Source organism: Balaenoptera musculus, chromosome 5 (assembly GCF_009873245.2).
Source record: "Balaenoptera musculus isolate JJ_BM4_2016_0621 chromosome 5, mBalMus1.pri.v3, whole genome shotgun sequence".
NCBI classification, from domain to species: domain Eukaryota; kingdom Metazoa; phylum Chordata; class Mammalia; order Artiodactyla; family Balaenopteridae; genus Balaenoptera; species Balaenoptera musculus.
Window position 1 is genome coordinate 46,801,728 of NC_045789.1, and position 27,904 is coordinate 46,829,631.

Sequence of the window (27,904 nt, forward strand, 5' to 3'; positions counted from 1 at the left end):
GAGGAGTGGAAATGTGGATGAAATTGTTATTTATCTCAGGGTGTCTTCTCAGCTCTTGTGATTGCCATCAATCTTTATTTTTATCAGTATGATTCTACTATATGCAGTGTGATTTGCTAGGTGCTGTTTTTTAGTATCAGCTCTTGAGCTCACTTAGGGAAGGTATAGATTTTGTATGACAGTTGTAATGATTAATACTTGTGTATAGCTAAAAATAGATATTGATGAGGAAATAGAAACTTCAGAAATGCTGTAGTGCAAGGGTTATTTTGCTTTATTAAAAAAGGTAAACTTAGACATATTTTCTCAGAAAGGAAAATGGTCTTAATGATTAAGAACAGTTGGGAAGGATGGATGTTAGTCAAGGTGGGTATTCAATAAATAACAAACAATGTGTTCCATAACCTTTGGAAATAAATGCTGATAGAAGACAGATTTATCTGAGAATATGTAAAGTGTAATAAGTCACTACATCTTACTCCAAAATGTAAGCAGAAATATCTAATGTAGGCTTAATTTTGTCTTCTTTCAACTTTGGGAAGTCTGCATCTCTGCCTAAGATTGCTTTGCAAACTACTGTTGGGACGATCACTTAATATTTCTATGGATATAAGTGCATGTCTACTGGCTTGTACTTTAGGTTTGGATTCATTGAGTTAGAAGTCTATGGTTCGTTATGAAGCACTCTTCGGTGGTTGTAGCATTCTCTCTTTCTTATTCTAAGTTCTAAATGAAATAGTATTAATTGTGCTGAACTATAGACTGAGATAAAATGATCTTAAATTTAGAGAAGGTAGTGGGAGGAAAGCTGTGGTTTAACACCATTAAGGACTTAACATCTCTATATGTACTATAGAGCCCGCTGTTTTTTTAATAAGATGCTTCAGATGACCAAAATTAGCAGAAGTTTAGTTCTGGCCTTTAACAGTTTGCTCTGATTTGGCTCAGATTATTATTATTCGGGGATGGGGCAGGGAGGAGTTATTTTGCATTATTTTCCTAGCCGCAGATATAAAACCTGAGATTTGGGATTCCTTGGCAATAGTGTATTTGGGCGTAACTCATATATATATTTTGTAACATGCTATTCACTGAACACGATGCTATGTAGGTATCTTGTATTTTATTTACAGTTGGAAACTCCAAGGTAAATTTTTTAAGGCAAAGTAGCCCTAGTGTTACATACAGTGTTGCTTTGCAGCTAAAAAAAGATTGGAATACATTTTCCATGAAGTCAGTATTTTACAGGTTTACTTGAAGTTTTTGCTTAATTATACATAAGACTGAGAACTAAACTAATGAAAATCTTCACTATATGTAGTAATTAATCATCCTTCAGTGACAGAGATTAAGACTTGTTTACTTTCAGGATAGTTCATAGAAATGAAGAAGTAGGAGATAATCAGGTTGTTTTTCCAGGACTGACGGTTGCTCTCAGAAATTTTGCCCTAGAATCTGAGGGGGCTGCGTTGGTGATAAAATGAGATTCAAGGAATGGAGTAGAGAGGATGGTAGGCTCAAAGAAGCTTATGTAGTTAGTATTTGGGGAGCTATGTGGAGTATTTTTCATAGTGTCAAAATGGGGTTTGAAGACTGGAAGTTAAAAAGGCTGTGTTGTGAAGGGGCTTTTAGTTTACTTTGTTACGTGATCAGGATCCCCAATATAAATTAGGTTGATATAATGGGAGGATCCTTTGGGAACTGATGTAAGATATTGCAGAAATTAGAAACTCTTGGAAAAAACAATTTAAAAACCTGCCTCTTCATCAATTTGATAAAGAAGATAGGAAAAGGAAATTAGCTGCTAGGCTTTACAAAATAAAACATTTCTCCTTTTTGGATGAAAAGTGTCAATCCAGTATTTAAGCCTTGGACTGACCTATATCTTAAGACTGTTGAGAAAGCACATTAACAGTGTCACATTTAGAGATTTAAATTACATTTGAATTATTATTTTATATATTAAGTTACTTTGAAATAGGTTTTTGTGGTATGTCTCCAGGATGGAAGGTTGATGCTGAGGAACTGAGAGGGAAGATAAAGCTGAATAGGAGTATTCAATAATACCAGTTTCCTAAATTTGAGCTAAGTTTTTAGTAGCATGTTTTTGAAAACCTGATGTTTGGGACAGTAGTGATCACCAGATCTATAGACTCTACTAAATTACTTAGTTAGTGCAGATGAAAAATGTTTTAACTTCAAATTTAGTTTCATTTTGAAGGATTAAGTGACTTGTATTTTTATTGACTTCCTAATCAAATCCAAAGGAGACCTTTGACCCCTAATATAACAGTATTAATATTACTTTGGTTTTTACATATTATAGACACTGGTAAACATTTTATGGATATGTTTTGCAGGAATAGATTTTATAAATTTTATTGGACTTACAAAGATGGAGACTTATGAAAAATTAAAAAAAAAGAAATATAGTTCTTATATAGTAGCTGTTTTAGAGATTAGCATTAGTGGGCCAGAAGAGATGATGATTATTAATCTCCTATCTAGATTTTATAAATATTTAAGGCAATTGAGCATGTGGATTAATGACCATTTCATGAGATTAATTTTTAGAAGAGCATTGACTGTTAATTGGGAAAGGTGAGAGGAAGATGGTAGTTTTTAGGATTATAAAGCATATATGATCATTCCACAAATACATATTCAGTGCCTACTATGTGGTAGGAACTGTATAGAGTTATAAAAAGGATATGCCTCCACACAGAAGCAACTCATTGTCCCCTTAAATAACACACTGTCTAGTGGGAGCCATGATTAAAATTGCCAAATTAAGTTGACCTATGCACTATATTTTATAAAAATGATTTAAAATTAATGAAACATATGTTTTTGCAAATGTCACAGTCTTAGTTTTTTTATCCATCCTCATTGTAGATGATGGATTTGTAGCATGTCTTTGGATCTGAATCTGTTTGATTTGGTTTTGCTTAACTTGTGTTTTTGTAGAATCTTATGTTAGTATGCAGGAGTAACCACAGAGACACATGTACCTTATGGTGCATAGTAGAAATTCTGAAAACCTTGTTCCCTAAAAATTTTATATTCAGAAATACTTTACATAGGCCAAAAGTGGTAAAACTCAAGTTTTTCCCCTGAGGAAAATGATCATACTCTTTGTGCTGTGTGAAGATCCGGGACATTTATGGAAAATAAAATATGTTTCAGTATCACCCAGTTGTGTGATAAGGTTAGAGCAGAAGAGCTTAACCTGGAAATTTGGAAGCTAATTACTGTTAACAGATGAAAAAATCTGGAAAACTTTCTCTTTGCCCCTTTTAGTAAATAGGAAGGAATGACTGTTTTTCCTTCCACAATATGAGGACAAATTATGGTATGGGAAATTTTGATTGTATTCTTTTCTAGCTTTGATTCCTTGATACATGATAGAATACTTCCTATCTTTCTTTGTTCTCTTTATGTAACAAATTTCAGACCATCTGAAAGTAACTCTTCCATTGAGATAGAACTTCTAAACTGCTTAGAAACACTCCCAGTTTTAGGCAGTTGGTTTTGGTGTGTGTATGTATGTCTCTGTGTGTTAAAATATGAACAAAGAACCAACTATGAATACTATGAGGATATTTACTGATAGCATGCAGGAGTTTAATTAGGTTCAGGATTTTGTAATTTGCTATTCTTGTTAGATCTGAACGGAATTTCATTTTCTGCCAATTACTGAGCAGTAACTCTTGTATTAGACCTCTTGAATGATTACTTTTATGGCCGTTTGTCATCTGATTCATACATTGCATTCTTGAGGAGTTTATGTCTAGCTGGTCATCACTGATGATTGTTCAGTGATTATTTTGGCAGTTAACTGAATAGAACTGTATAATATTAGTTTCAGTTAGGGTGGCCATGTAACTCATTATCCAAATTGGACACTTTTGGGAGTGAAGAAGTGATATCAATAATTACCTAAGAATAACAGGTATAAACCAAGACTGGTCCATGCAAACCAAGATACATGATAATCTTAATTAGATGCTTTTGATTGCAAGTAGCAGTAGTTTAAACATAAACTAGTAGTTTAAACAATAAGTAAAATAGATGGACTTGTGTATCCAAAAAGCCCAGTATTTGAGAGTGCTACAGGTGTGGTTTGGTGAGGACTCTGGCTTTGTTTCTCTATTTTCTCATCTCTGACTGCTACGGCTGGCTTCCCTTACAGTTGGATGATTGCCAACAATAGCTGTGCTATATTCTTTTTCATTTATGACCAGCAGGAGAGAGAAGCCTGCTCCTCCCATAAACATAAAATGAGTCTTAAGCCTAGTGATTATTAGATATTTCTGAACTAATCTCTGTGACAAGGGGAATGTCATGTGCTAATTATCTTAGATATGGAATATCTGAATATCACTGAGACAAGGAGGATAAGATTACTCTGATTCTCTTAGGCCAGTCAGAGTCCATTCAGGGAACTTGCATAGGGTCAGTCTGTCTTGGGAAGCAAGGCAGCTAAATGAAAGGGAAAGGGTGCAATGGATGTTTGGGAAGCAACCACCATGTTTTCTGTGAAGTCCAGTGTCCCTGCTTCTTTGCATTTTTCCTGAGGCGTCTGTTACTGAGTACCTGCAATAGCCTAGCATACTTTAGATGTGTTTTCCTTCTAGTGAGGATTTAGTAGTAGCCTGGCAAGGGGGGAGAAGAAGAAAACTTACCATCTCATTTTTCTTTCTCTCTTTTTTTCTATTAGATTATAATTGTTGATTTTTTTTTTTTTTTCCCTTACAGACTAATAGGGATGCCAAAGGAAAAATATGATCCTCCAGATCCTCGCAGAATTTATACCATCATGTCAGCAGAGGAGGTAGCCAATGGGAAAAAATCTCACTGGGCAGAATTAGAAATCTCGGGTGAGTGGAATCTGAAACATTTAATCTGGGCTATAATAGCAATGATGAACAAGAGTTGAGTGTTATACTTATTTCTGTGCTGTACATTTTTAATTAGATGAATTAATTGAGAAAATACAAGATGCTGAAGCACTAGTGTTTAACTTACTGATTTATCTGTGACTAAATATCTTTGTTCCCATTCTTTCTTTTGAGATTAATACTGGGGGCCACAGTTGGCATCTAAAATTGAAGGCATTGGGAGTTCAGTTTCTATGTAAAACCAGGTTCTTTGATATAATAGATTTTGTTTTGGCTATTGCAGAGTAATCATTTTTGCAAATTGATATCTTTGCCATCCTCCTATCATCCCATTGTTGGTAGAATGGGAAATCTAGAAGCTATCTGTTTATTCTATAAATTACATGTTTAGGAGTTGTTAAAATAGAATCTGATTCCTAAACACTCATAACCAGTCTAATAGTGAGAAAAACATCAGACAAACCAAAGGACATTCCACAAAATTCCTAGCTAGTAATCCTCAAAATTGTCAAGGTCATGAAAAACAAGGAAAGACTGTGAAACTGTCACAGATGAGAGAAGACTAAGGAGACATGATGACTATATGCAAAAAATATGATCCTCCAGATCTTTGAACAAAAAGGTGTAAAAATTGGTGAAATTCAAATAAAGTCTATAAATTAGTTATCTTCGAACAAAAAGGTGTAAAAACTGGTGAAGTCAAATAAACTCTATAAATTAGTTAATATTGACACTACGTACCAATCTTGGTTTCCTAGTTTTGACAAATGTACCATGGTAATATAAGATGCTGGTACTAGGGGCAACTGGATGAGGAGGATATAGGAACTGTATTATCTTGGTAGCTTTTCTGTAAATCTAAAATTATCACAAACTTAAAAGTTTATTAAAATAAAATATAAGTACAGTTTTTCTTTTATGAATTGATACAATACAGATTATATTTAGAGTGTAATTTTTTCCCCAGTAGGCTTTCATTTGGAAGAGTTAAACCCATATTGTGTCAATAGCAAGAATTACCTGTATCTTTAGCTAAAAGGTGGTGGTTAGGTGGTTGATAATTAAAAAAAAAAATGAATATGAGCAAATCCTATTAGGTTAACCCAGGGTTTCTCAACTTGGCACTATTGACACTTAGGGCTGGACAGTTCTTTGTGGTTGGGAGTGGTTGTGTGCATGTCAGATGTTTAGCAGCATTCCTGGCCTCTACCCACTAGCTGCCAGTAGCACCCCTCTAGTTTTGACAACCAAAAATGTCTCCAGATTGCTAAAGCCCCTTGGGGAGCAGTATTGCCCCTGGTGGAGAACCACTCGGTTAAACCCTGGGTAAAACTAAGTTTCTTTTTTACTAGAGCCTCTTTTCACTTGAAAACTTTGTTTCCCATTAAAATGCAAAATCCTAATTGGCACTTTAAGCCTGATTATAGACAGCATGAAGGAACCTGTGAACCCTGAACAGAAGATCTAAGTTCGAGTCTACTGCTTGATAGCCATATGAAAAATAACATTTCCCTATTGAGACTTTTTGCCCTCTCTACCTTCCACTGCTCTTTTAATCAATATCTGTTAGCATTTTACTTTGGTAAAGTTTTCAGAGTCTCTTCATATAAGTTTATTGTTAAGATAACATCCCATTTTACAGAAGCTGAAACTATGTGATTTGCTTAGGCTTATATGGCTAATAAATGGTAAAAATCAGGACTGTGAACCAAGTCTTCTTTTTCCAGTACATGTTCTACCATAGCTGTCAGATGCTGACTGATAGGTAAAGCTTAATGAGTGACTATTTCCTTGAGTATGTTGCACTTAAATGCAGAATCTTAAACCAGAGTTATTAATGTATAATTGAAATATGAGAAGGCTGGGGAAGATGTCTCCTTTGGGAGTAAAATGGTTTTCCCGGTGGCTAATCTAAGGTTGGTTCTAAATCATAGCAGTTACTCCTGTCTATTTAAAGTTTGTAGACTAATTCAGGCCCTAGATATAGATAAACCTTGCACTATTAATTTTCACGAAGTATGTGAGAAGTGCTTTTGTGAGGATCATAACTTAAAGAAAAAAAATTCAGGACTGTTCTACTGCAAAAGCTCAATTCAGCCCCACGCTTTCTCCTTGAGACCATGTGATCACCCTGACTCCAAGGATCTCCTCATTATGCCACATCTTATTTAATACATGGAAGATTCATGAGAAAGAATGGTTGTCAGGGAAGAGTGGCATGAAATTAAAGAAGGACCAGGTGTGTTTGGAAGCAATCAAGTAGCATTAAATACAAAATTAAAATGCCAGAGTCACAATATCTGTATGTATTTGTGGGCTGTTCTCCCACTTTTTAGTCCTTGTAGTTCAGTCTTTGTCTTGGGCCTAGAAGTTTAATGCATCAATATTTTGCCTTTTAGGTAGAGTGCGGAGCTTAAGTACATCACTTTGGTCATTGACACACTTGACAGCACTGCACCTAAATGACAATTACCTTAGTCGCATTCCACCTGATATTGCCAAGCTTCATAATCTGGTTTACCTGGATCTGTCATCCAATAAACTCAGAAGTTTACCAGCAGAACTAGGAAACATGGTGTCTCTCAGGTGAGGAAATATAAATGTGACTCACTGTATAAAATTCTAAATTTACCAAATAAGAATATTATGGGAGGTTACTCATCTTACAGTAGGATTTCCATATGTATATGAAGGTTAAATGATATAAATTGTCTAAGCAGAGTGCTTGAGTTGGGCTCCATTGAACGCTTCTTTTCCTTTCTTCCTTTAAATTTGGAGGTTTCTGGCTAGAAATGTGCTTGTATTACCAATTTCTTTTGACAGACTTGAGGTGGGATAGGGCTAAAATACCTAAGTCTCGCTTTACAGTCAAGTGACAAATCTCATCAGAATTAATTGGGGCTAGACTAGTCTAGACTAATGAGAAATAATTGGGAAAATGATTTGCTTATAAGTAAAGCTTTTAGGAACATATCTATTTTATAAGGCAAGGTATACTTGTATATTACAACTCCTTAAGGAAATCTTAAAACCTGATAATAAATGGATTTATTTCTAGTCTTTCAGGATTCTTTAAGAATTTCTTCATAGGAGAAAATTTTATAGGAATCTTGAGACCTTGTATAAATGTTCCCAATGAAAACAAGGATTGCTTTTCTTATCTGCTGAATAGTAATGTTAAAAAATTGCTATCACATGTTTAAAATTAAATATTTAATATCATTTAAAAAATCTTGTTTTTTGCCATCCCCTTACTGTGTGTTTTTGTTGTTTTTTATACTTTTTAGTCATTTATTTTATACCTTTTGGTCATTAATTAATTACAGGGGCTGTTTATTTTTTCTGTAGTCTGCCCAAAATTTCACAATCATAAATCAGATCTTACCTGTGCTATCCTATTTATACTATCCTATGCTTTATTTTTAATGTTTATATCCTGTGTCAATGACTGTTGTATCTTGAAGTGATAATAGTTGTATTGTTATAAAAATTGATACAGGGAATTGGCTACTATAGTTAAATCCTGAAGTTTATTTTAAAAAGGTTACTTTTTTCTATGAATGAGACTAGGTTCAAGGATATCTGCTGTCTTTGGATCCATAAAATATGTGTCACTCTGATTTGCATCTGAGAGGCATTTTGGGTGAGAGAGAAAGGGGAGCATATTTAGCCTGAGAATGACATACAGTTCCTATACCTTTAATTTTAATCTGTGCTAGAGAATGAGTAAATCATAGAAACACTGTTAATAATTGTGGCAGTTAACAACATTTTTGGATGAATGTAGAGAAATATACCCTGAATGTAGACATCACTCATGTTATGTTAGAAGGCAGGTTAAGAACAACGACTTGTAGGTATTAATAAAGTTTGATATATTAAACTAAAACAGTTTTTTGTTTTGTTTTTTTTTAAAAAAAACAGGGAATTGCTTTTAAATAACAATCTGTTACGGGTTTTGCCTTATGAACTTGGTCGGCTCTTCCAGCTACAAACTCTAGGTTTGAAAGGTGAGTGATTTTTTAAAAATGATAGCATTAGCGCTCAGGATTCAGGTTTTCTTAGCCTTTTAAAGACCATTTTGGTTACAATTAGGTCAGGTTTTAGTATAATTTTGAGAATGTAACTATACATTCCTCTTGAAAGAAAAGTGGTTCTTCTGTATCAAATTGAGCTTCACGATTTCAACAAGCTGCCATCATTTTAACAAACTTGAATGGGGGAAATTTCGGGGTTTTTCGCTTTGTTTTGTTTTTATATTTTACTGAAATTTCTTGGAGGAGATAGTTTACATTAACACTTAGCACTGTAGTTTCTTTCCCATTAAAAAAAAAAATTAAAAAACAGTGATGTAACATAATAAATTTTAACCTCAGCCAGAATGTCTGGTTTTGATAGAGTAGATAGCATTGGCATATTAGGTTTATAAGAGGGAAAACATTACAGTAAAAATGAGCTATATCTAATAAGTGTAATTATTGTAAATAGTGTATTAATCCAAAATGCATGTTCCTCTGATGATACCATCTCAGTTTGGAATGAAAGTCATACTCAAATCACATAAATACTGAGATTTGTATATTTTTCTCTTATATCATAGCATAGGAAGAAGGGTTTATTTTGAATGCAGAGGACTAAATACAGATTTACTGTATTGGTTAAACATTTTCTGTGCTAATGAGGAGTGAACATTAATCAAAGCCTTATAAAGTATACACTTTCATATGTTTTATTTTCCTTCAAAGACTACTGAGTCTCATGAACGTGTTCTGTTTGCGTTTGCTTAAGTCATATAATGGAGCATTAAGAAAGAAGCTTGAATAAGAGTGGTAAGATTGCTGACATTATTTGTTGAAATGACAAAAGTGGTGTTAGGCTTCCTTATACAGTTAACCCTTCATAAGTTGGATAATTATATGAATGGTCTAACTCTTGTGATTTTAGGTTCTTTGTAGGAATTTGCTGATGCTTTTTATCGTGTATGAAGTAGACATAACGGGGAATACTTTTTATCTAAAGTATTTTCTTGAGAATTAACCCAAGGCATTTGAAATTTAACTGTTGGGACATTTCACCTTATTCTCTATGTGCTAAATCTTATTCTTGTAAATGTAGCTGAAACAGCCATCCAGCTAGAGTTGGAATGGGGGCAGGTCTGTTCGTTTCTATTAAAAAGTATGGAATGGTTGTCATTTTTTATAATCTTAGATTTCAGAATTCACACTTTCATACTGATTATAATAAATTGTATATTTTTTGTCTCCAAGGATAACTATTGTTTCTTACTTTCAACATCAATCAGAACAGCTGTTTTCCTCCTCCTGATCTTGATGGAGAGCATGTCAATGACAAATGATTACCTTGGTATTGAACCCAGTTGGACTTACCCTTCATACCACAAAACTTTCCTGGAAAAGCAAATATTATATATCTTACTGTTTCATAACCCTACTCCATGTTATCTCATATAGAGACATGTTCTCAGAAAATTTATGCTTAGTATCAACTGAATGAATCTTTCTAATATCCTTTATCTCCTGGGTTCTTCATTCTGTTTTACTAGTTAAAATGTTAGTCTTCCAAACTACTGTCTTTGGTTGGACTTTGATTCTAGTGTCCCTTGTCTACTGATGATTCACATTTGTTAAAATCTCACTTTAGACTTTCAAATCAGGCGCCAGCTCTGCTTTACCAGCTGTAACTTAGCTTTGTCCGTGCCTATGGATAAATTCCTTTTCATTAAACTTCAATTTAAATTCAATATAAATACCTATCTGCAGCCTTTCCTCTTCTGTGAGAATCTGTTTTTCTGGCAGTGCTATTTTACGTTCAGGTGATCAGTACAGAAGAGCAAAGACCTTTTAGAAGTGAAAGAAAGCCAGAGCCGTCCCTGCCTTCTTTCAAAACTTTAAGGTGGTAAAAACAGGATTGATTTTATGAAGGAATTGAAGGAATAAAATGTTCCTAATGAATGGTAGCTTTATATTCTTAGGAAGGTAAAACTTGAAATAATTTCTTAATCAGTTTTAATAACCACATAGTGGTACTTTGTGTCCAAAGAAAGGGGGAGGGAGTAGAATGGAGCACTTAAAATAGCACTTTGATATATTTAAAAGAAACAATGAAAATGGATTGCCTCTAAGATTCCATTTTGTCTTGAAACTAGAAAAAGGAGTGCCTTTCTTACATTTCCTGTCTTCCTCTGAAACACAGATACTGAAATTTTGATAATGAATTTGATCTTCCTGGCTCAACAAGTTAATTTTTAGAAATGCTATTTTGAGACTTGAGGAGTATGTGTGGTGGGTAGGGTATTTGAAGAGTTAGGATAGGAAGGCCAATTTAAAAACTACAAACATGGCCAGTCCAGGAAGTTGGAAATGTTCTTTTAAGTCACTTAAAAGAAAAATCCAAACTCTATTAGTTTTATGGAAGAAAAGGTGTAAGTGAAAGCAATTCTCATATAGTTATTTTTAAATAATTTAGAATTCATGTCCTAAGGTATAAAGCAATACTTTCTCTGACATATGGGCCAAACAATTGCCCTCAGGCATTAAACATTGATGTCCCCAAATAATAAAAACTTTAGAACGTCAATAATTGTGAAGATTTCTAGCTTCCTTCTAAGAATTACCTATCTCCCTTAAAATAAAATGGACCATGGCAGTTGAAGATTCTTTTACTATGTAAACTTTTTAATTCATGAAATATATCATAATATACAAAGAGTAACATTTTAAAGAAAATAATAAAATAAATAACTACACACCCATTATCTAACGTTCTCAGTACCTTTTTAAAAAATGCATTTAAAAATCCGATTGCCACTCATATAGGAGGCAAAGTACTTTCTTCTGTATTATATAATGAGCTTCTGGAAATCAGTAAATAAAAGATAGTCTATTAGAGAGCATATTAATAATTCATATAAGAGGATTTACAGATGGCTCTAAAATTAGAAAGTTGATCAACCTTATATAGTAATAACAATGCAAATTGAAGCTATACTCAATTTTTACCTATCAGATTGGATGAATTCCAAAAATTTGATAAAATAACTGTTGGTGAGATTATTGGGAAATAGGCACAATCAAACCTTGTTGGTGTAGATCCCCTGTATCTTTTAAGTTTCCTTTGTGCCTTTTCTTGATTACATCTTCATCACTTCTCCCAGAGGTTATTACTGTCCTAAATTCTGTTAGTTTTCTTTCTGTCATCCAACAGGTATTGATGAGCACATACTATGTGCCAGATACTGAGCTTATATATGTATCTGTTAAGGGTGTTTTAACCTTTATATAAATGGAATCCTACTGAATGTAATTTTCTGTGACTTGGTTTTATTTGACTTTATGTATTTACCATTCATGCATGCGTGTAATTGTAGTTCGTCTGTTTCATTGCTGTGTTGTATTCTGTTATATGAATATGCTGTAATTCATTCATTCTACTATAGATATTTAGATTGTTTCCACCTTTTTTTGACTACTATAAGCAATGTAGCCATGAACATTCTTGTACATGTCTCCTGATAGAGTTCCTAGGAATGGAATTGTTGGGTTATAGAAAGAAACTTTATACATTCTTAGCTTTATTAGGTAATGCCATAATATTTTACAAAGTAGCTGTACTAAAATATACTCCCCAAAGTAATACAGTTGCCATTTTTCTGTCTTCTTCCCAACACTTACTTAGTATTGTCAGATTTTTAAAGTTTTGCCAATTATTAAGTGTGAAACAGTTTCTAGTTCTACTCTTAATTTACATTTTCCTAATTGATAATAAAACTGAGAATCTTTTCATATATGTATTGGCCACGTTTCTTCTCTGAAATTGCTCTTGATATCTTTTGCTTATTTTCACTTGGAATTTTTAACTTTTGTCTATTCTGTATTGTAAATGTCTTCTTCCACTCTGGCTTTTCTTTCTGTTTTCTTTGTTGGTATTGTTCAATGAATAGATTTGATTTTTTTTATTGTAGATGAATTTAAAAGTCTTTTCTTTTGTGACTAGTGCATCTTATGTTTTATTAAAGAAATCCTGCCCTACCCCAGTCAAAAATACTTTTTCTATATTATCTCTTAAAAGTTGTTGTAAAGTTTTGCTTTTCATAGTTAATTCTTTCATTCATTTGGAGTTGATATTTTAACATGGTGTGAGAGGTCTAATTTTGGGAGGGATCTCATTTTGTCTTTTCCTTGTGAATAACCAGTTGTCTCAACATCATTTAGTGACTAGTTTTTCCCTTTTCCCACTGATCAGCAAAGTCACCTCTCTCATATATCAGCAATGTGTAGTAGGCCTGTTTTGGGATCTCCATTCTCTGTACCCAGTAGTCAGTTTGTCTAACCTTGCACTGATTACTACCTTGTCATAATTGTTACTATGGCTTTATACTAAGATTTGATATCTCTTTTGGGAAGTCCCTTTACATTTTACTTTTGCAATGTCTTGGCAGTTTGGGTGCCTTGAATCTTCCTCATACATAAGAAACAGCTTGTTAAGTTTCACAAAAAATGCTGTTCGGACTTTGGAACTGCATTGAATGTCTGGATCAATTTAAGAAAAATTGACATGTTAATTATATTGAGTCTTCCTATCCATGAATTTGTGCATTCTCTCCATTTATTTAGATCTTATTTAATGTCTTTGAATAAAATTTTATAACTTTCTGCACACTGTTCAGGCATATCTTCTGTAGATTTGTTTCTAGATACTTTATAAGTTTTTTTGTTCCTCTTAGAAACCATGTCTTTTTTAAGTTGCTTTTTCTGCCTGTTTGCTGTTGGGGTATACGAATTACCATTAAAGAGAAAAAAGATCTTACAGTAAGCCTTCTTGGCTAAATTCTCATTCTTCCTAAAAGTTTGTCTACAAATTCTTTAGGTATTGTATGCAGATAATGATTTCATCTGCTGATAAAGACTTTGTTCCTTTCAAATTCTTATAATTTCTTTTCCTTATTGTAATGTACTGGCGTGTTTAATACAATATTGCATTAATACTGGGCATGCTTCTAATCCCAGTTTTAAAGGAAATGTTTCTAATATTTTTCCATTAAGAATATTTGCTCTATATTTTTGGTAAAAAGTTTTTAGGTTCTAGAAGTTTCCTTCTGTTTCTACTTTGCTAATCCTTATTCAGGTGCTGAATTTTATTAAATGCTTTTCTTCATCTATTGAGATGATTACATTATTTTCTCATTTCATATATTGAAGTGGTAAATTATATGTAAGCATCCCCCCAACCTGCCCCTTTAAACCACACTTGCATTCCTGAGGTAAACCCAACTTGGTGCTTTTATACACTGCTGGATTTATTTTGATAGTGTTTGTCAAGAACTGTTAAGGCTCTGAGATTTTACCCTATTACAAGCTAATAAGTTAGCCAATTATTGTTTCATGGATAATGGTAGAAGACATGAGACTCTTGGGTCAGAGACAGAGAACATTATCACTCAAGCAACAAGGTGGACCCAGACACATGCTGTATACACAAAGAGTTTGCATTGCAATTGAGTAATCTAAGTCCAAAGGTGCAGCACTTTTCAAGCAAGCAGCAAATATTGTAGCTAGCTGCAAAAAACCCAAAACAAAACAACTAGTCCTGCTTCTCCAAGGGTACAAAGAGTTATATGGAAGTATTGCTCTGGTTGCCTTTACCTGTTTAGTTCCCTATTTAACTAGCTATAGAAACTGCTCAGTATCAAGAGACAGATAAGTTTCAGAATCTGTTGCACTCACAAAGAATGAAGGGGGGAAGCACAGGGACCCTGACGGACTGCCTTTCACATTAACTTTTTAAAGGAATTTTTCATGTATGTTCATAAATAAGATAGACATGTGTTCTTACTGTTCTTACTCAATTTTCTCAAAGAGTTTGTATAATATTGAATTAATCTGTTCCTTGAAATTTTGGTGGAACAAGACTATAAAACTACCATTGCCTGGTGGAACTATCACCTCAGTGTATTTGTAGTGATAAGAATCATTGAGTTGGGGCTTCCCTGGTGGCGCAGTGGTTGGGAATCCGCCTGCCAGTGCAGGGGACACGGGTTCGATCCCTGGTCCTGGAAGTATCCCACATGCCGCGGAGCAGCTAAGCCCGTGCGCCACAACTGCTGAGCCTGCGCTCTGGAGCCGGTGTTCCGCAGCAAGAGTAGCCACCGCAGTGAAGAGTAGCCCCCACTCACCGCAACTAGAGAAAGCCCGCGCACAGTAACGAAGACCCAACGCAGCCAAAAATAAATAAATGAAATAAATATATTTAAAAAAAAAAAAAAAAAAAAAAGAATCATTGAGTCTTCTAATTGCTGAAGAGTCAGTTTTTTTGGACTGTATCTGTAGTATTGGAATTTTTCAACTTTTTAAAGTTTTCAAATTTGCATAAAAATGTTCATACTATTCTCTTGATATATTTTTAGACTCTTTTGTTTATATTACCCCCTTCTTCATTAGTAAGATTATTTGTGCTTTCTATCTTTTTTTCTGATTTAGTCTCCCCAGGGATTTGTTGGTTACATTCTTTTCAGTGAGTCAATATTGGCTTTTATTTTTTAAAAACTGGTTTGTTTCTGTTTTTCTTTATTCTGTTTTGTTTGGATTTATTATAGTTTTTTTTCCTTTTTTCTCTTTTTAAGTTGGATATATGGCTTATTCATATTTAGATTTCCTTATTTTCAAATAAATATAAGCAGTTAAGACGATAAATTTTTTTGGCAAGACTATAAATTTATTTGGCATCCCATGATTTTGATATGAAATATTCTCATCATTTTTGCCTAAGTATTATTAATATAGGTTATCATATCTTCTTTGACTCATCAGTTATTTAAAATTTCCATGCCCATGTGATTTTAAATTTACCTTTCTTTATTGTTAACTTTAAACTTAATTGCATTATAGGCAGTTAGGGTAACCTGTATGAACCAGTTCTTTTACATTTGTTGATTCCTGCTTTATGGGCTAGTATGTGATCAATTTTTATAAATGTTTTACTGCATCTGAAAAGAGTATTGTTTCTCTAATTGTTAGGTACAGATCTATATGTTTCTCCATTAGATCAAATTTGTTAGCTGCTGTGTTCCTCATATTTGCTGTATCTTTATAAATTTTTGACTGTTTGCTCTTTTAATAATTAAGGTATATATACTAAAATTTCCATTTAAATGCTGAATTTGTTCATTTCCCCATGTACTTCAGTCAGCTTTTGCTTATAGCCTTTGAGTTTATTTTATTAAGTATACCAACTATGCCTATATATTGCTATACCTTCTGGTAAATTGAACCTGATATTAGGTCATGAGCCTCCTGTTAGGGTTTTCATCTTACAGTCTTTTTTGTCTCATATTATAGCTATGCAAGTTTTCTTTTGGTTAATGTTTGTATAATACATCTTTTCTCCTTTGTTTACTTTCAACCTTTCTGTGTACTTATGCTTAGGTGTGTCTCTTACAAAAAGTATATAACTGGTCTTTGTTTTTAATCCAGTCTGACTATTTTAATGTGTGGGTTCAGACCAATTGCCTTACCTCTATTGCAATTACTGATATTTTTGTCTGGTTGCCATCCTACTTTTTGATTCCATTCTTTGTGTGATTTTTTGTTTTCTTTTTGCCTTTCTAAAAACAGATTTTTTTCCCCCTTGTTTGTTTCTTGATCTATATACTTCTGTTGGTGTGGGATTTGTACATTCTATTTCTGGACTCTCAGTGGTCACTCTTGAAATTATACCTTGAATATATTTTAGAAAAATTAAATTTTTAGCAGCTTTTTTACTGAAATATATGTATGTAGTAAAATTGACCTCTTTGTTGACAGACATTCACATTTGGTGAATGTTGACAGATGTATGCAGTTGCATAACCACCACTACAATTGAGAAATAGAACTGTTCTATCACCCTCCAAAATTCATTTGTGTTCATTGAAGTCAATACCTTATGCCACTCTTAGCCCTTGGCAACTACTTTTCCAGAATGTCATATATGGAAACATAGTATGTAGCCTTTTGAGTCTGTATTCTTTCATTTAACATAATGTATTTGAGGTTCATCCATCTTGTTGTGTATTTCAGTAGCTCATTTCTGTTGCTGAGTAGTATCCAATTGTGTGGATATACCACCGATTTTTATCTGTTCACAAGTTGAAGGACATTTGGGTTGTTTCCAGTTATGAGTGATTAGAAATAAAGGCACTGTAAACATTTGTATAGATTTCTGTGTGAAGTAAGTTTTATTTTACTTGGGTAAATACCTAGGACTGGAACTGCCAGGTGGTATGGTAAGTGTATGTTGAACTTCATAAGAAACTGCCAGACTGTTTGTGTGATAATCCAACATAGTGGATTTATCATTTTGTATTCCTGCCAAAAATATGAGTGAGTTTTAGTTGGCTGTGCATCCTTGTCAGTACTTCTTGGTATTATCAATTTTTTGGTAAATTTTTCATTCTAGTAGGATGTAACATCTCATTGTGGTTTAGCTTGTCATTTCTCTAATGAGTAATTATACTTTTCATGTGTTTATTTGCCATCTGTATGTCCTCATTGGTGAAGGAAGTGTTTATTCACATATTTTGCCTAGTTTTATTATTGAGTTGCTTTTTTTCTAATTACTGAGATTTTGAGAGTTTACTATATGTTTTGGATTCAAGTCCTTTTTAAAGTATGTTTTGCAGATATTTTCTCCCAATCTGTGGCTTGTATGTTTATTTTCTTTACAGGGCCTTTTAAAGAGCAATTTTCCATTTCGATGCGGTCCCATTTATCACTTGTTTTCATCTATGGATTATGTCTTTGGTGTATTTACCAAATACACCAAAGATGTATTTACCTCACCCAAGTACATCTAAGATGTATTTACCTCACCCAAGTCCATGAAGATTTTCTTCTAGAAATTTTATAATTAGGTTTTTCATATAGGTCTGGGGTCTGTTTTAAGTTAATTTTTGTAAGTATGGTGCAAAGTTTGTTCTTTTGCATATGTACATCCAGTCATTACAGCACTATTTGTTGAAAAGATTATGCTTTCCATGTGGATTTTCTTGTAACTTTGTCAAAATTCATTAGACCCAAATTTATGTGGGTGGGTCTACTGCTAGATACATAATCTGTCCACTGATCTATGCCAATACCAAAATGTTTGATTGCTGCAGCTTTGTGGTAAGCCCTGAGATTATATAGTATGTGTTCTCCAACTCTGTAGTTATTTTCAAAATTACGTTGACACCTCTAAATGCTTTGCATTTCCGTATAAGTTTTAGAATCAGATTATGATTTTTGCAAAATACCCTGCTAGAATTTTTATTTGAATTGTACTGAATATGTAGATCAGTTTGGAGTTAGAATCAGTATGTTAATCTTGAGACTTAATACTGAGTCTTCCAATCTATGAATACAGTGTACCTCTCTATTTACGCAGGTCTTCTTTATTTTTTTGATGTTTTGTAAATATTTTGCTAGATTTATATATTGTTGTTGGATTTGCTACTTACTTGATATTCAATTCTATTGTAAATGATACTACTTTTAAAAGTTCCAGTTACCCATTGATATTTTATAGAATTAAAACACAATTCATTTAAAAGTATATTGACCTTATCCCTTACAACATTAGTAAACTTATTACTTCTAGGAACTTTTACAACCTTTTAATCTGTGAATAGAGACCTTTTCATTTCTTCCTTTCCTTATTTTTTGCCTTATCACACTGGCAAGGACAATATTAAATAGAAGTGATGACAGTGCATGTCCTTGCCCTGTTCTTAACTTTAGGGAGAAGGCGTTCAGTCTCTCACCATGAATTATATCAACTGCAAGTTTTTTGGTAGATGCTTTTTCAGGTTAAATAAATTTTCCTTCTATTTCTTCACTTTTGCTGAGGATTTTTGTCATTGATGCAAGTTGAATTTGGTCAGATACTTTCTCTGCAACTGTTGAAATGATCATAACTTTTCTTCTTTACTTTGTTTATATGCTGAATTACGTTGGTGGTTTTTCAATAATAATCAGACTTCTATCAAGAGGTAGAACTCACCTTCTATTCCCATTTTAAATACCACTTAGCCATAATGTATTTTGTTTTTAATATATTACTGGATTTGACTTGCTAGTATTTTGTTGAGGATTTATACATTTATGATTGTAAGGCATTCTGTAGTTTTTTTTTTTTTTTTACAATGTTTTTGTCTAGCTTGATAAGGATACTACTGACTTCGTAAAATGAGTTGGAAACTGTTACTAACACTTCTATTTTCTTGAAGCATTTCCATTTGTATTATTTCTTTCTTATACTATTGGTAGTATTTTCCAGTAAAACTATATGGGCCTGAAATTTTCTTTGTTGAAAAGTTTTTAACTACTAATTCAGTTTCTTTCATTGATACAAGACTTTGAGGTTATCCCTGTCTTAGTGTAGCTACTTCAGCTCTCTTTTGGTTACTGTTTGCATGTCATACCTTTTTCTGTGCTTTTACTTTCTATTTATGTCTTTGATCTATAGTGTCTCTCTTCTGGATAACATATAATGAATCATGTTTAATTATTCATTCTGCTAATCTCTGCTTTTTAATCAGAGTTTAATCCACTTACATTTAATGTATTTGCTGATAAAGTAGGATTCATGTCAGTCATTTTGCTGTTTGTTTTCTGTATGTGTTATGTCCTTTTTGTTCCACTGTTCCTCAATTAATGCCTTCTCTTGTGCTAAATGGATATTTTCCAGTGTACAGTTTAATTCCCTTGTTTCTTTTACTGTGTTACTTTGAGTTATTTTCTTAGTGGTTACCCTGAGCATTACAATTAACATCTTAGTTTACAGCAATCTAATTTGGATCAATGGCAATTTAGTTTCAATAATATAAAAGAACTTTGCACCTGTAACTCCATTCACTTCTCTTTTATGCTGTTATCATTACAAATATCATCTTTTTACATTGTGTGCCCATCGACATAGATATAAAATTATTGCTGTATGCAGTTATCTCAGGAAAAAAAATTAAAAACAAAAATTACATTTATACTGTCTTTTATATGTGCTATGTAGAGTACCTTTACTGGTACTCTTGATTTTTCATATGGATTCAAGTTACTGTCCTGTGTCCTTTCATTTCAGTTAGAGGAATCTCTTTAGTATTTCCTGTAGGGTTGGTCTGCTAGTGAGAAACTCTGTTTGTTTATTTGGGAATGTCTTACTATCCCCTTTATTTTTGAAGGATATTTTTGCTGGATATAGAATTCCTGGTTGATAGTTTTTTTTTTTTTGGGTTTTTTTCCCCTTTCAGTACTTTGAATATGTTATTCTATTGCCTTTTGGCCTCCATGGTTTCTGATGAGAAACCAGCTGTTAATCTTATTTTGAGGATCTGTATACCATGTGTCACTTCTGTCTTAGAGCTTTCAAGATTCTCTTTCTTTCTTTGACTTTGCACAGTTTTATTATAATTTGTCCAGGAGTAGATCTCACTTACATTTTATTTTACTTGGAGTTTATTGAGCTTCTTCTATTAATGCTTTTCTTTAAATTTGGGATCTTTTGACCATTTTTTCTTTACATTTTTTTCCTGTTCTTTTTTCTCCTCCTCTTCTGGGACTCCCATTTTGCATATGTTGGTACACTTGTTGTCTGATAGATCTCTGAGCTCTGTTAATTTTTCTTCATTCTTTTTTCTTTTCTTCAGACTGTGTAACTTCAACTAACCTCTCTTCAGGGTCACAGATCTTTTCTTCTACCTGTTCAATACTGCTCTTGAGCCCTTCTAGTGATTTTGTTTTGTTTTGTTTTATAATTTCTATTTGGTTCCTTTTTATAATTTCTGTTTCTATTTTGATATTCTCTGTTTGGTGAGATATCATTCTCATACTTCATTTTAATTCTTTAGACATGGTTTTCTTCAGCTCTTTAAGCATATTAAAATAGTGGATTTTCAAAGTGTTTTCTGTTAAGTCCTTGGGTACAATTTTTATTTTTCTTAGGGACAGTTTTTATTGATGGCTCTTCTCCCTTAGTATGGGACATACTCTCTTGTTTCTTTTGTATGTTTCATAGGTTTTTTTTGTTAAGAACTGGACATTTAAAATAATGCAGCAACTTTGGAATTAGACTCTCTCCCTTTCCCAGGGTTGTCTGTTGCTGCTGCTTGTTTTATTTGTTGTTTGTTGCTTTAGTGACTTTTCAGAACTAATTCTGTAAATTTTGTATGCTTTGTCATGTGTGGCCATTGAAGTCTTTTTATTCAGTTTATGGTCAGCTAATGGTTGGACAGAGATTTCCTTAACTGCCTGTAACCAGTAAGTCTCCCACTCCTGGCCAAGTGGCTCGGTGTGTGTTTTGGGGCTCACCTTCATTACTCAGCCAAGAAGTTTATAACTCTGCCTTGTCCTTCACTTCCTTCATTGCAAAGCCTCAAGGTCAGACAGAGGTGAGAACTTAGGCTATTTTTAGGTCTTTCCTGAGCATGTGCGTAGGCCTCCATGTCCATATGACCTTCTAGAGTCCCAGGAGTATGTCAGAGCTTTTTGGAGCACGTACTGACATCTCATTCCCAAGTTTTTCCTTTTAAGCTTTTTGGTTAGTCTGTTGTTTGCCCCAACTGTTTCCATGACCTTGGACACCTACAAATTTAAAACATTTGCCAGTAATAGTTTCCTCCTTCTCCTCCAGGAAGAAGTCTTATAACACTATGCAAGAGTAGAAGAACCACCACACAGGTCAGATAATGACTAGTGTTTGGGAATGAGGCTTTGAGAGTGCTCCAGCTCAGTTTTGGTTGCTCCAAAGTGGCTGCCAAGCTGCCCTGGCAATGAGGGACCAGGAGAAGGTTTAAAACTCCACAAATCACTGTCCTTTTTGCTTGACCCCCTGGGTTGCCGTAATCATTTAGTTAATTTCCAGAGTTCTGAAATAGTTGAGTCTGCAATTTTTGCTAGCTTTTTTGGTTTTTGATACTGCTTTTGTGGAGGGGCAAAATTTTGGAGTTCTTCTCTGCCGTTTTTGCTGTTCTCTATCCATTTCTTTATGAGGTGTGGTAGTTTCTGTCTTAGAAGGAACTTATTCATTTCTTCTAAGTTGTTGAATTTATGCACATAAATAGTTTTTAATATTCTCTATCCTTTTAATGTCTCAAGGGCTGTTCTGTCTTTCATTCTTGATGTTTATAGTTTGTGTCTTTTTGTCCTGGTCAAAGAGAGGTTTGTCAATTTTATTGCCTCTTTCAAAGAACCATCTTTTGGGTTCAGTAGGAATCTGTTGTTTTCCTATCTTAGATTTTATAGATTTTGGCTCTTTATTAGTTCCTTCCTTTTGGTTTCTTTGGGGGTGTATTTGCTCTTCTTTTTTTAGATTCTTAATATGGAGGTTAGGTCACTGATTTTAGATTTTTCTTTTCTCATATAAGCATTTGATGCTATAAATTTTCCTCTAAACACTGATTTAGTTGTATCAAAGTACTTGGGGATTTTCCAGATGTCTGTCTGTTGTCGATTTCTAGTTTTGTTATGGTCGGATAGTATGCTTTGTGTGATTTCATTTCATTTAAATATGTTATAGTTTGTTTCCTGGCCCAAAGTATGGTCTCTCTTGGTGAATATTCATGTGTACTCGAAAAGAATGTATATCTTCTTGTGTTTGAGTAGAGTATTATATAGATATCAGTTAGTTGTTTGACAGTGTTGTTAGGGTCTTCTTCATTTTTATTGATTTTCTGTCTACTTTTTATATTGGTGACTGGTAGAGGAGTATTAAAGTCTCAAATACCATCTTGCAACTCTTTAGAGATATTATTCTACTGTATTGTTACTGTTACTGTACTGTATTCTGTTGTTGTTAATGAATTTTGTTGGCATTCTCATATTTTTTTCTTTAGAAGTAATTGATCCTTTTTCCCTATCTGGTTTTAAAGTCTTGTATTTGCCAGTGGCATTCTCTAGTTTGCAGTACAACGTAAAATGAAAGTTTTCGTAAACTTCTTTGTATATATTGTGCTTCTTGTATAAGTTTATTCAATTTTTAAAAAGTTAGCTTTTGAAAGTTTGCAGCCTTTTTCTTTTTGAATATTGCCTCTCTCATTTCTCCTCTTTCTCTAATCTCCTTCTGGCTAGGAGTTAGAATGTGTTTACTGTTTATTCCATCTGTGTGTCAGAATCTAAAATTTCCTCTCATGTCCTTGTTTTTGTCGCTTCTGTTATCCTTGGGTTTTCCCAGAGACTCTTTAACTAGGGTCTGAGGCTTGCAGTTCTTGAGCTCTAACCCTTTGTTACATAGGAGCTCTGTTGATGTGATAAAGTGTGAAGGAGAAGAAGAGTCCTCTAGTCCTATGATTAGGTCTCAGTCTTTTGGTGAGTCTGAGTTGGGTATCCTCCCTCCCCACACGCTAGAGGGGGCTGGAGTGGGATAAGAGAAATATTGGGTTGGTTAGGCTTTGGTAAAACCCCACTTGGTTATACTTTGGTAAAATGGTTTCCCTTGTGGGCAGAATTGGTTAAGGAGAACATTACTTTCCCTCTCCCCTAACAGAAGCACAAGGGGTTTTTTTCCAGTCTTTATAGTGAGAACCCAGTAGGACCCCGGGGAGTAAAATGCAGCAAAGTATAGGGCCCTGCTTGTGTTCAGGACAGCAGTTTGCCCTGTGACCTCAGTTGTGGAGGTGAGAGTGACAACTTCCAGTCTCTTTACATGTCGGACCAGAAACCAAATTACTGTTCTCTCTTTCTAGAGTTCCAGTTCAACGTATATTAAGATTTCTTGTTCTAACTCCCATATTTTTATTGTCTCATATTTTACATTTTCTTGATGCTCAGTGATGCATTCTGGGTAATTTCTTTGAATATGGTTTTCCTGTTCACTTATTTTATTTTCAGCTGTATGTCATCTACTGCCTAACTCACTCATGGTTTTTTCCCCTAGTACTTTACTGAGTTATAATTACATACAGTAAAATACCCAAATACTTAAGTATGCTGCTTGACTAATTTTGACAAACGTAACTGCCTAACTCAAGATGTAGAACATTTCCATCAACCCAGGAAGTTTCTTTTTCCCACTTTCAAGTCAGTTGGAAGCTGCTAACCAGATTTTCACCATAGTTGTACTATTTTACACTTTCACCAGCAACTTCTGAGAGTTCCAGGTACTTCACATTCTTTCTAACCACTTCGTTGGTCATTGCGTTTTAATTTTAGCTATTCTGATTGGTGTGTGTTATATTGAAGATTTTGTTTTAATAGTTAGAAACTTCATTTCTGAAACTTCTACAATTTTTATTTTTTCAAATCTGTTTGCTAGACTATTTTTGCATGCTTGTCTTAATAAATACCGCCTTTATTTCTTAAAAGAATATATAGACTGTTAACAGTAGTTAGTTTTTTGAAATTTGATATATCTGTACTCTCAGTATTCAGATAACCCCTGATCACTGTCATAAAAAAAATTCTTATTTCCCTCTACATTTCATTAACTCATCTTGGTAATGATAGGTTTTCTTTTCACTTGAAATACCTTCCTTTTCTCCATGTGTAGTATAAATATTCTAACTAGGAAGACCCTCCTTTTTTATGATATCACTCGTTCTTTCTCATACAAGGCTGTTTTTCTTTCAGTTAGAGTATTATCTTCAAAGATAAATGTAGAACCTATGGGTTACTTAAGGGTGCCAAGTTTTGATATTACTTCAGAACTGACCAAGATTAATATGTGTATGTGTGTGTGTGTATGTATGTATGTATGTATGTATGTATATATGTGATTTTGCCCCCCCCAATTATAGGTATACAGTATAAACTGAAATCTGGAAAGAAATAATTCTTTTGAAGTTTTTCTTTATGACTTTATCAACAAAGAGTATTTAATTCTATGATTTCTTTAAATTTATGTAACAGATTAAGTACAGTAAACTTCACTTTAGAAAATTAGTATTTTGTTTTATAGTGTACATTTGTTTTGTCTTCCAATTGTAGCTCTTACAGATTTTATTTTTCTCTTCGTCTTTAGGCAATCCTTTATCACAGGATATTCTCAATTTATACCAGGACCCAGATGGAACCCGAAAGCTACTGAACTTCATGCTTGACAATCTTGCAGGTAAATATTAAACTCTACAGATATTACCGTTAGCTAATAGATCACATGTTGCTTAAGAGCTTCTGACCATTTATTTTTTAGTTGTTGTTATTATTATTTTTAAAAATTTTTATTGTAGGCATCTGACCATTTTTTTATAACTGCTTATAGGATTGAAGTTTCTGGCGTTAGTATATTCCATGGTAGTGGGACACTCTTCTTTTCACATACTGAGTGCTTTATGTTAGGATCATTAGTTACATTATCTTGTTGAATCTTTTTAGGAACATAGGAGGTAGGAATTTTTACTGGCATTATACAGATGCAAATTCTGAGATTCAGAGAATAAAGTATTACCTAAGTACACAGCTGATTAATGCCAGAGCTGTGAACTCAAGATTGTCTTGCTCTTAATCACAAAGATACATAGTTATCAATTGTTTGAATTTGATGCAGAATGTTTGGAACCCACACATTGTGCACATTTTTCATGAATGAAATGACTTGTTTGATTCACTACACATCTGTGGAAATTTTGAAAGCAAGATTTTAATTAAGAACACCAGATTTATCTGATCAAAATAGTGATATTCTAGATGAAAAATTTTTAATGTAAGAAAGCTATTAAGTATTTGACTTAAAACTTTTTTGTTTGTTTAAACACTCAAAATACATTTAAAAGAATGGAGATGCTACTAAATTCAGATATTTTTCTTGGAATAATGTCTTTCTAAAACACAGAATCTTGAAACAGAGCTAGAGAAATCTAGATCCCAGCATAGAGGCCATCATCACAATATTTTGGCTGTTCTCTTTTTAATTGTATCATAGAAGACACCCACCTACATACAAAATTAAAAAAAAAAATCGTAAGATTTACAATAAGGTGAAGTCAAATTAATGTTATTTAAAAGTTTTTTGGTTGATTGATGAGAGAGATAACAAACTTATTAGAGAAATCCTTTCAGTAAGAAATTAAGAATATGTGGCTGTTAGTTGTATACAAAGCATGTGTATGTTATTTCCTTGTTGTTTAAAAATTAAGTATCTCTTGTCTCTATGGATATAGCCTGTTGACCCAGCCATATGGCATGTGTGGTGTGTGTGTGTAATTTTTAAGGAGTTTTTCATGTGTTTTAGATATAAGCTGTTTGTTGATACATATGTTGCAAATACCTTTTCTGGTGCTCTTGTTGCTTTTTCACTCTCTTAATTTGTCTCTTGATGAATAGAAAAAATTTAACATACTCTGCTTTATTGATCTTTCTAGTGTGGTACTGCTTTTGTGTTCTCTTTAAGAATTTTTCTCTACCTCAAGCTCATGAATGTATTCTCCTATGTTAGTATCGAAAAACTCCATTTTTTACTTGCAACACTTAGAGCTATAGTCTTCCCAGAATTGATGTTTGTGTAACACAGGAGTCAGTTTTTCCATGTGTGTATTAAATTAACCCTTAGCCATTTATTGAAAAGACTGTCCTTTCATTACTGTTTTTTTGTGCCATCTTTGTCATGAATCATCAATGTTTGTATGGTATTTCTAGATTCTCTATTTTTTGTTCTCTTCCACTAGTCTTTATGGCAGTATAACGTTGTTGTTAATTATGGCAGTTTTATAAAATGTTTTGAGATACAGTAGAGTAAGTCTTCCCTCTTGATTTGATTATAAAGTCTTGGCTAGTTTTGGCCCCATGCTTCTTTTGCCTTGTATTTTCATTAAAATTGCTAGAAACAGCTTTTCAAATTTCTTCCCTCCCCCAAGTGTAGGGATTTTGATTGGGGATACAGTTGACTCTTGAACAACACAGGTTTGAACTGCACGGGTCCACTTATATGCACATTTTTTTTTCAATGAACAGTACTATAGGATCCACGTTTGGTTGAATCTGTGGTGTGGAACCGTGGATATGAAGGGCTGACTGTAAGGTTATATGCAAATTTTTGACTGTACAGGAGTCAGGGCCCCTAACCCCCATATTGTTCAAGGGTCAACTGTAGACTACTTTGGAAAGAATTGACATGTTTACAACACTGGGTTTTCTAATCTAACAGTGTAGAATATTCTTTTATTTATTGTGCCTTCTCTAATTTATCTCATTATTTAGTTTTAGGTTTCTGTGTATTGGTCTTGTGCATTTTTTATTACATTTATTCTAGGTATTGACTTTTTTGATGCTTTTATAGTCTTTTTGAAAATAAATAGTATCTTAATGGATATTGCTGATTTGTTTAGTGCAGTTGAGTTTTGTATACTTCTTGGTATTCCCACCTTGCTGAACACTTGCTAAATATGTGTTCAACCACTTTGCTCAATTCTTTTTAATCCTAATGCATTTTAATGTCAATTTATGCAATCATATCATCTGTAAATTCTACTTTTAATATTATTTTTCTAATTCTTATATCTTTTATTCTTTTTCTTTATTGCACTTGCTAAGACCACCAGTAAACTGCTAACTAAAAGTGGTGATAATGGGAATCATTGTCTAATTTCATAATTTATTAGCTTTTAATAATTTATGATTAAGTATGATGTTCACTGTAGTTTTTATATTGATAGTTTAAACAGATTAAGGATTTTCTTCTATTCCTAGTTTGCTAAGAGAGTCTTATTTTTTAATATGAATAAATGTTGAGTTTTATCAAATGCTTTTTTTCTATTAAGATGAGTATAAAATTTTTGTCCTTTATTCTGTTCATTTGGTAATTGCATTGATGGTTTTTCATATTACCACCTTTGTATTCCTGGAATAAGCCCAAGTAACTTGTAATATATTATTATTCTTTTTATATATCCCTGTTTCTGTTTGCTGATATTTTACTTAGGATTTTTTGCATGTGTATTTGAGTGAGACTGGCCAGTAATTTTTCTTGTCAAGTTTTGATATAAAGGTTATGTTGGCCTCATTAAAGTTTTGGGGGATTATTTCCTCATTTTCTGTTATTTAGAA

The 27,904-nt window shown here is 33.3% G+C and overlaps 1 protein-coding gene across 8 annotated transcripts in view; it reads left to right on the forward strand.

Annotated features, from left to right (window-relative positions):
- CNOT6L (CCR4-NOT transcription complex subunit 6 like) overlaps positions 1–27,904 on the forward strand; it is a 110,488-nt gene that overhangs the window by 46,147 nt on the left and 36,437 nt on the right. For 7 of the 8 annotated variants that reach the window (XM_036852511.1, XM_036852508.1, XM_036852505.1 and 4 more), the window contains 4 exons: positions 4,759–4,880; positions 7,301–7,487; positions 8,826–8,911; positions 24,885–24,974. In XM_036852511.1, the coding sequence (XP_036708406.1) occupies positions 4,769–4,880; positions 7,301–7,487; positions 8,826–8,911; positions 24,885–24,974 (475 nt within the window). In that variant the 5' untranslated portion in view covers positions 4,759–4,768. Of the gene's footprint in view, positions 1–16; positions 163–4,758; positions 4,881–7,300; positions 7,488–8,825; positions 8,912–24,884; positions 24,975–27,904 lie in introns of those variants that run through there. The other variant, XM_036852510.1, reaches the window with a different exon arrangement.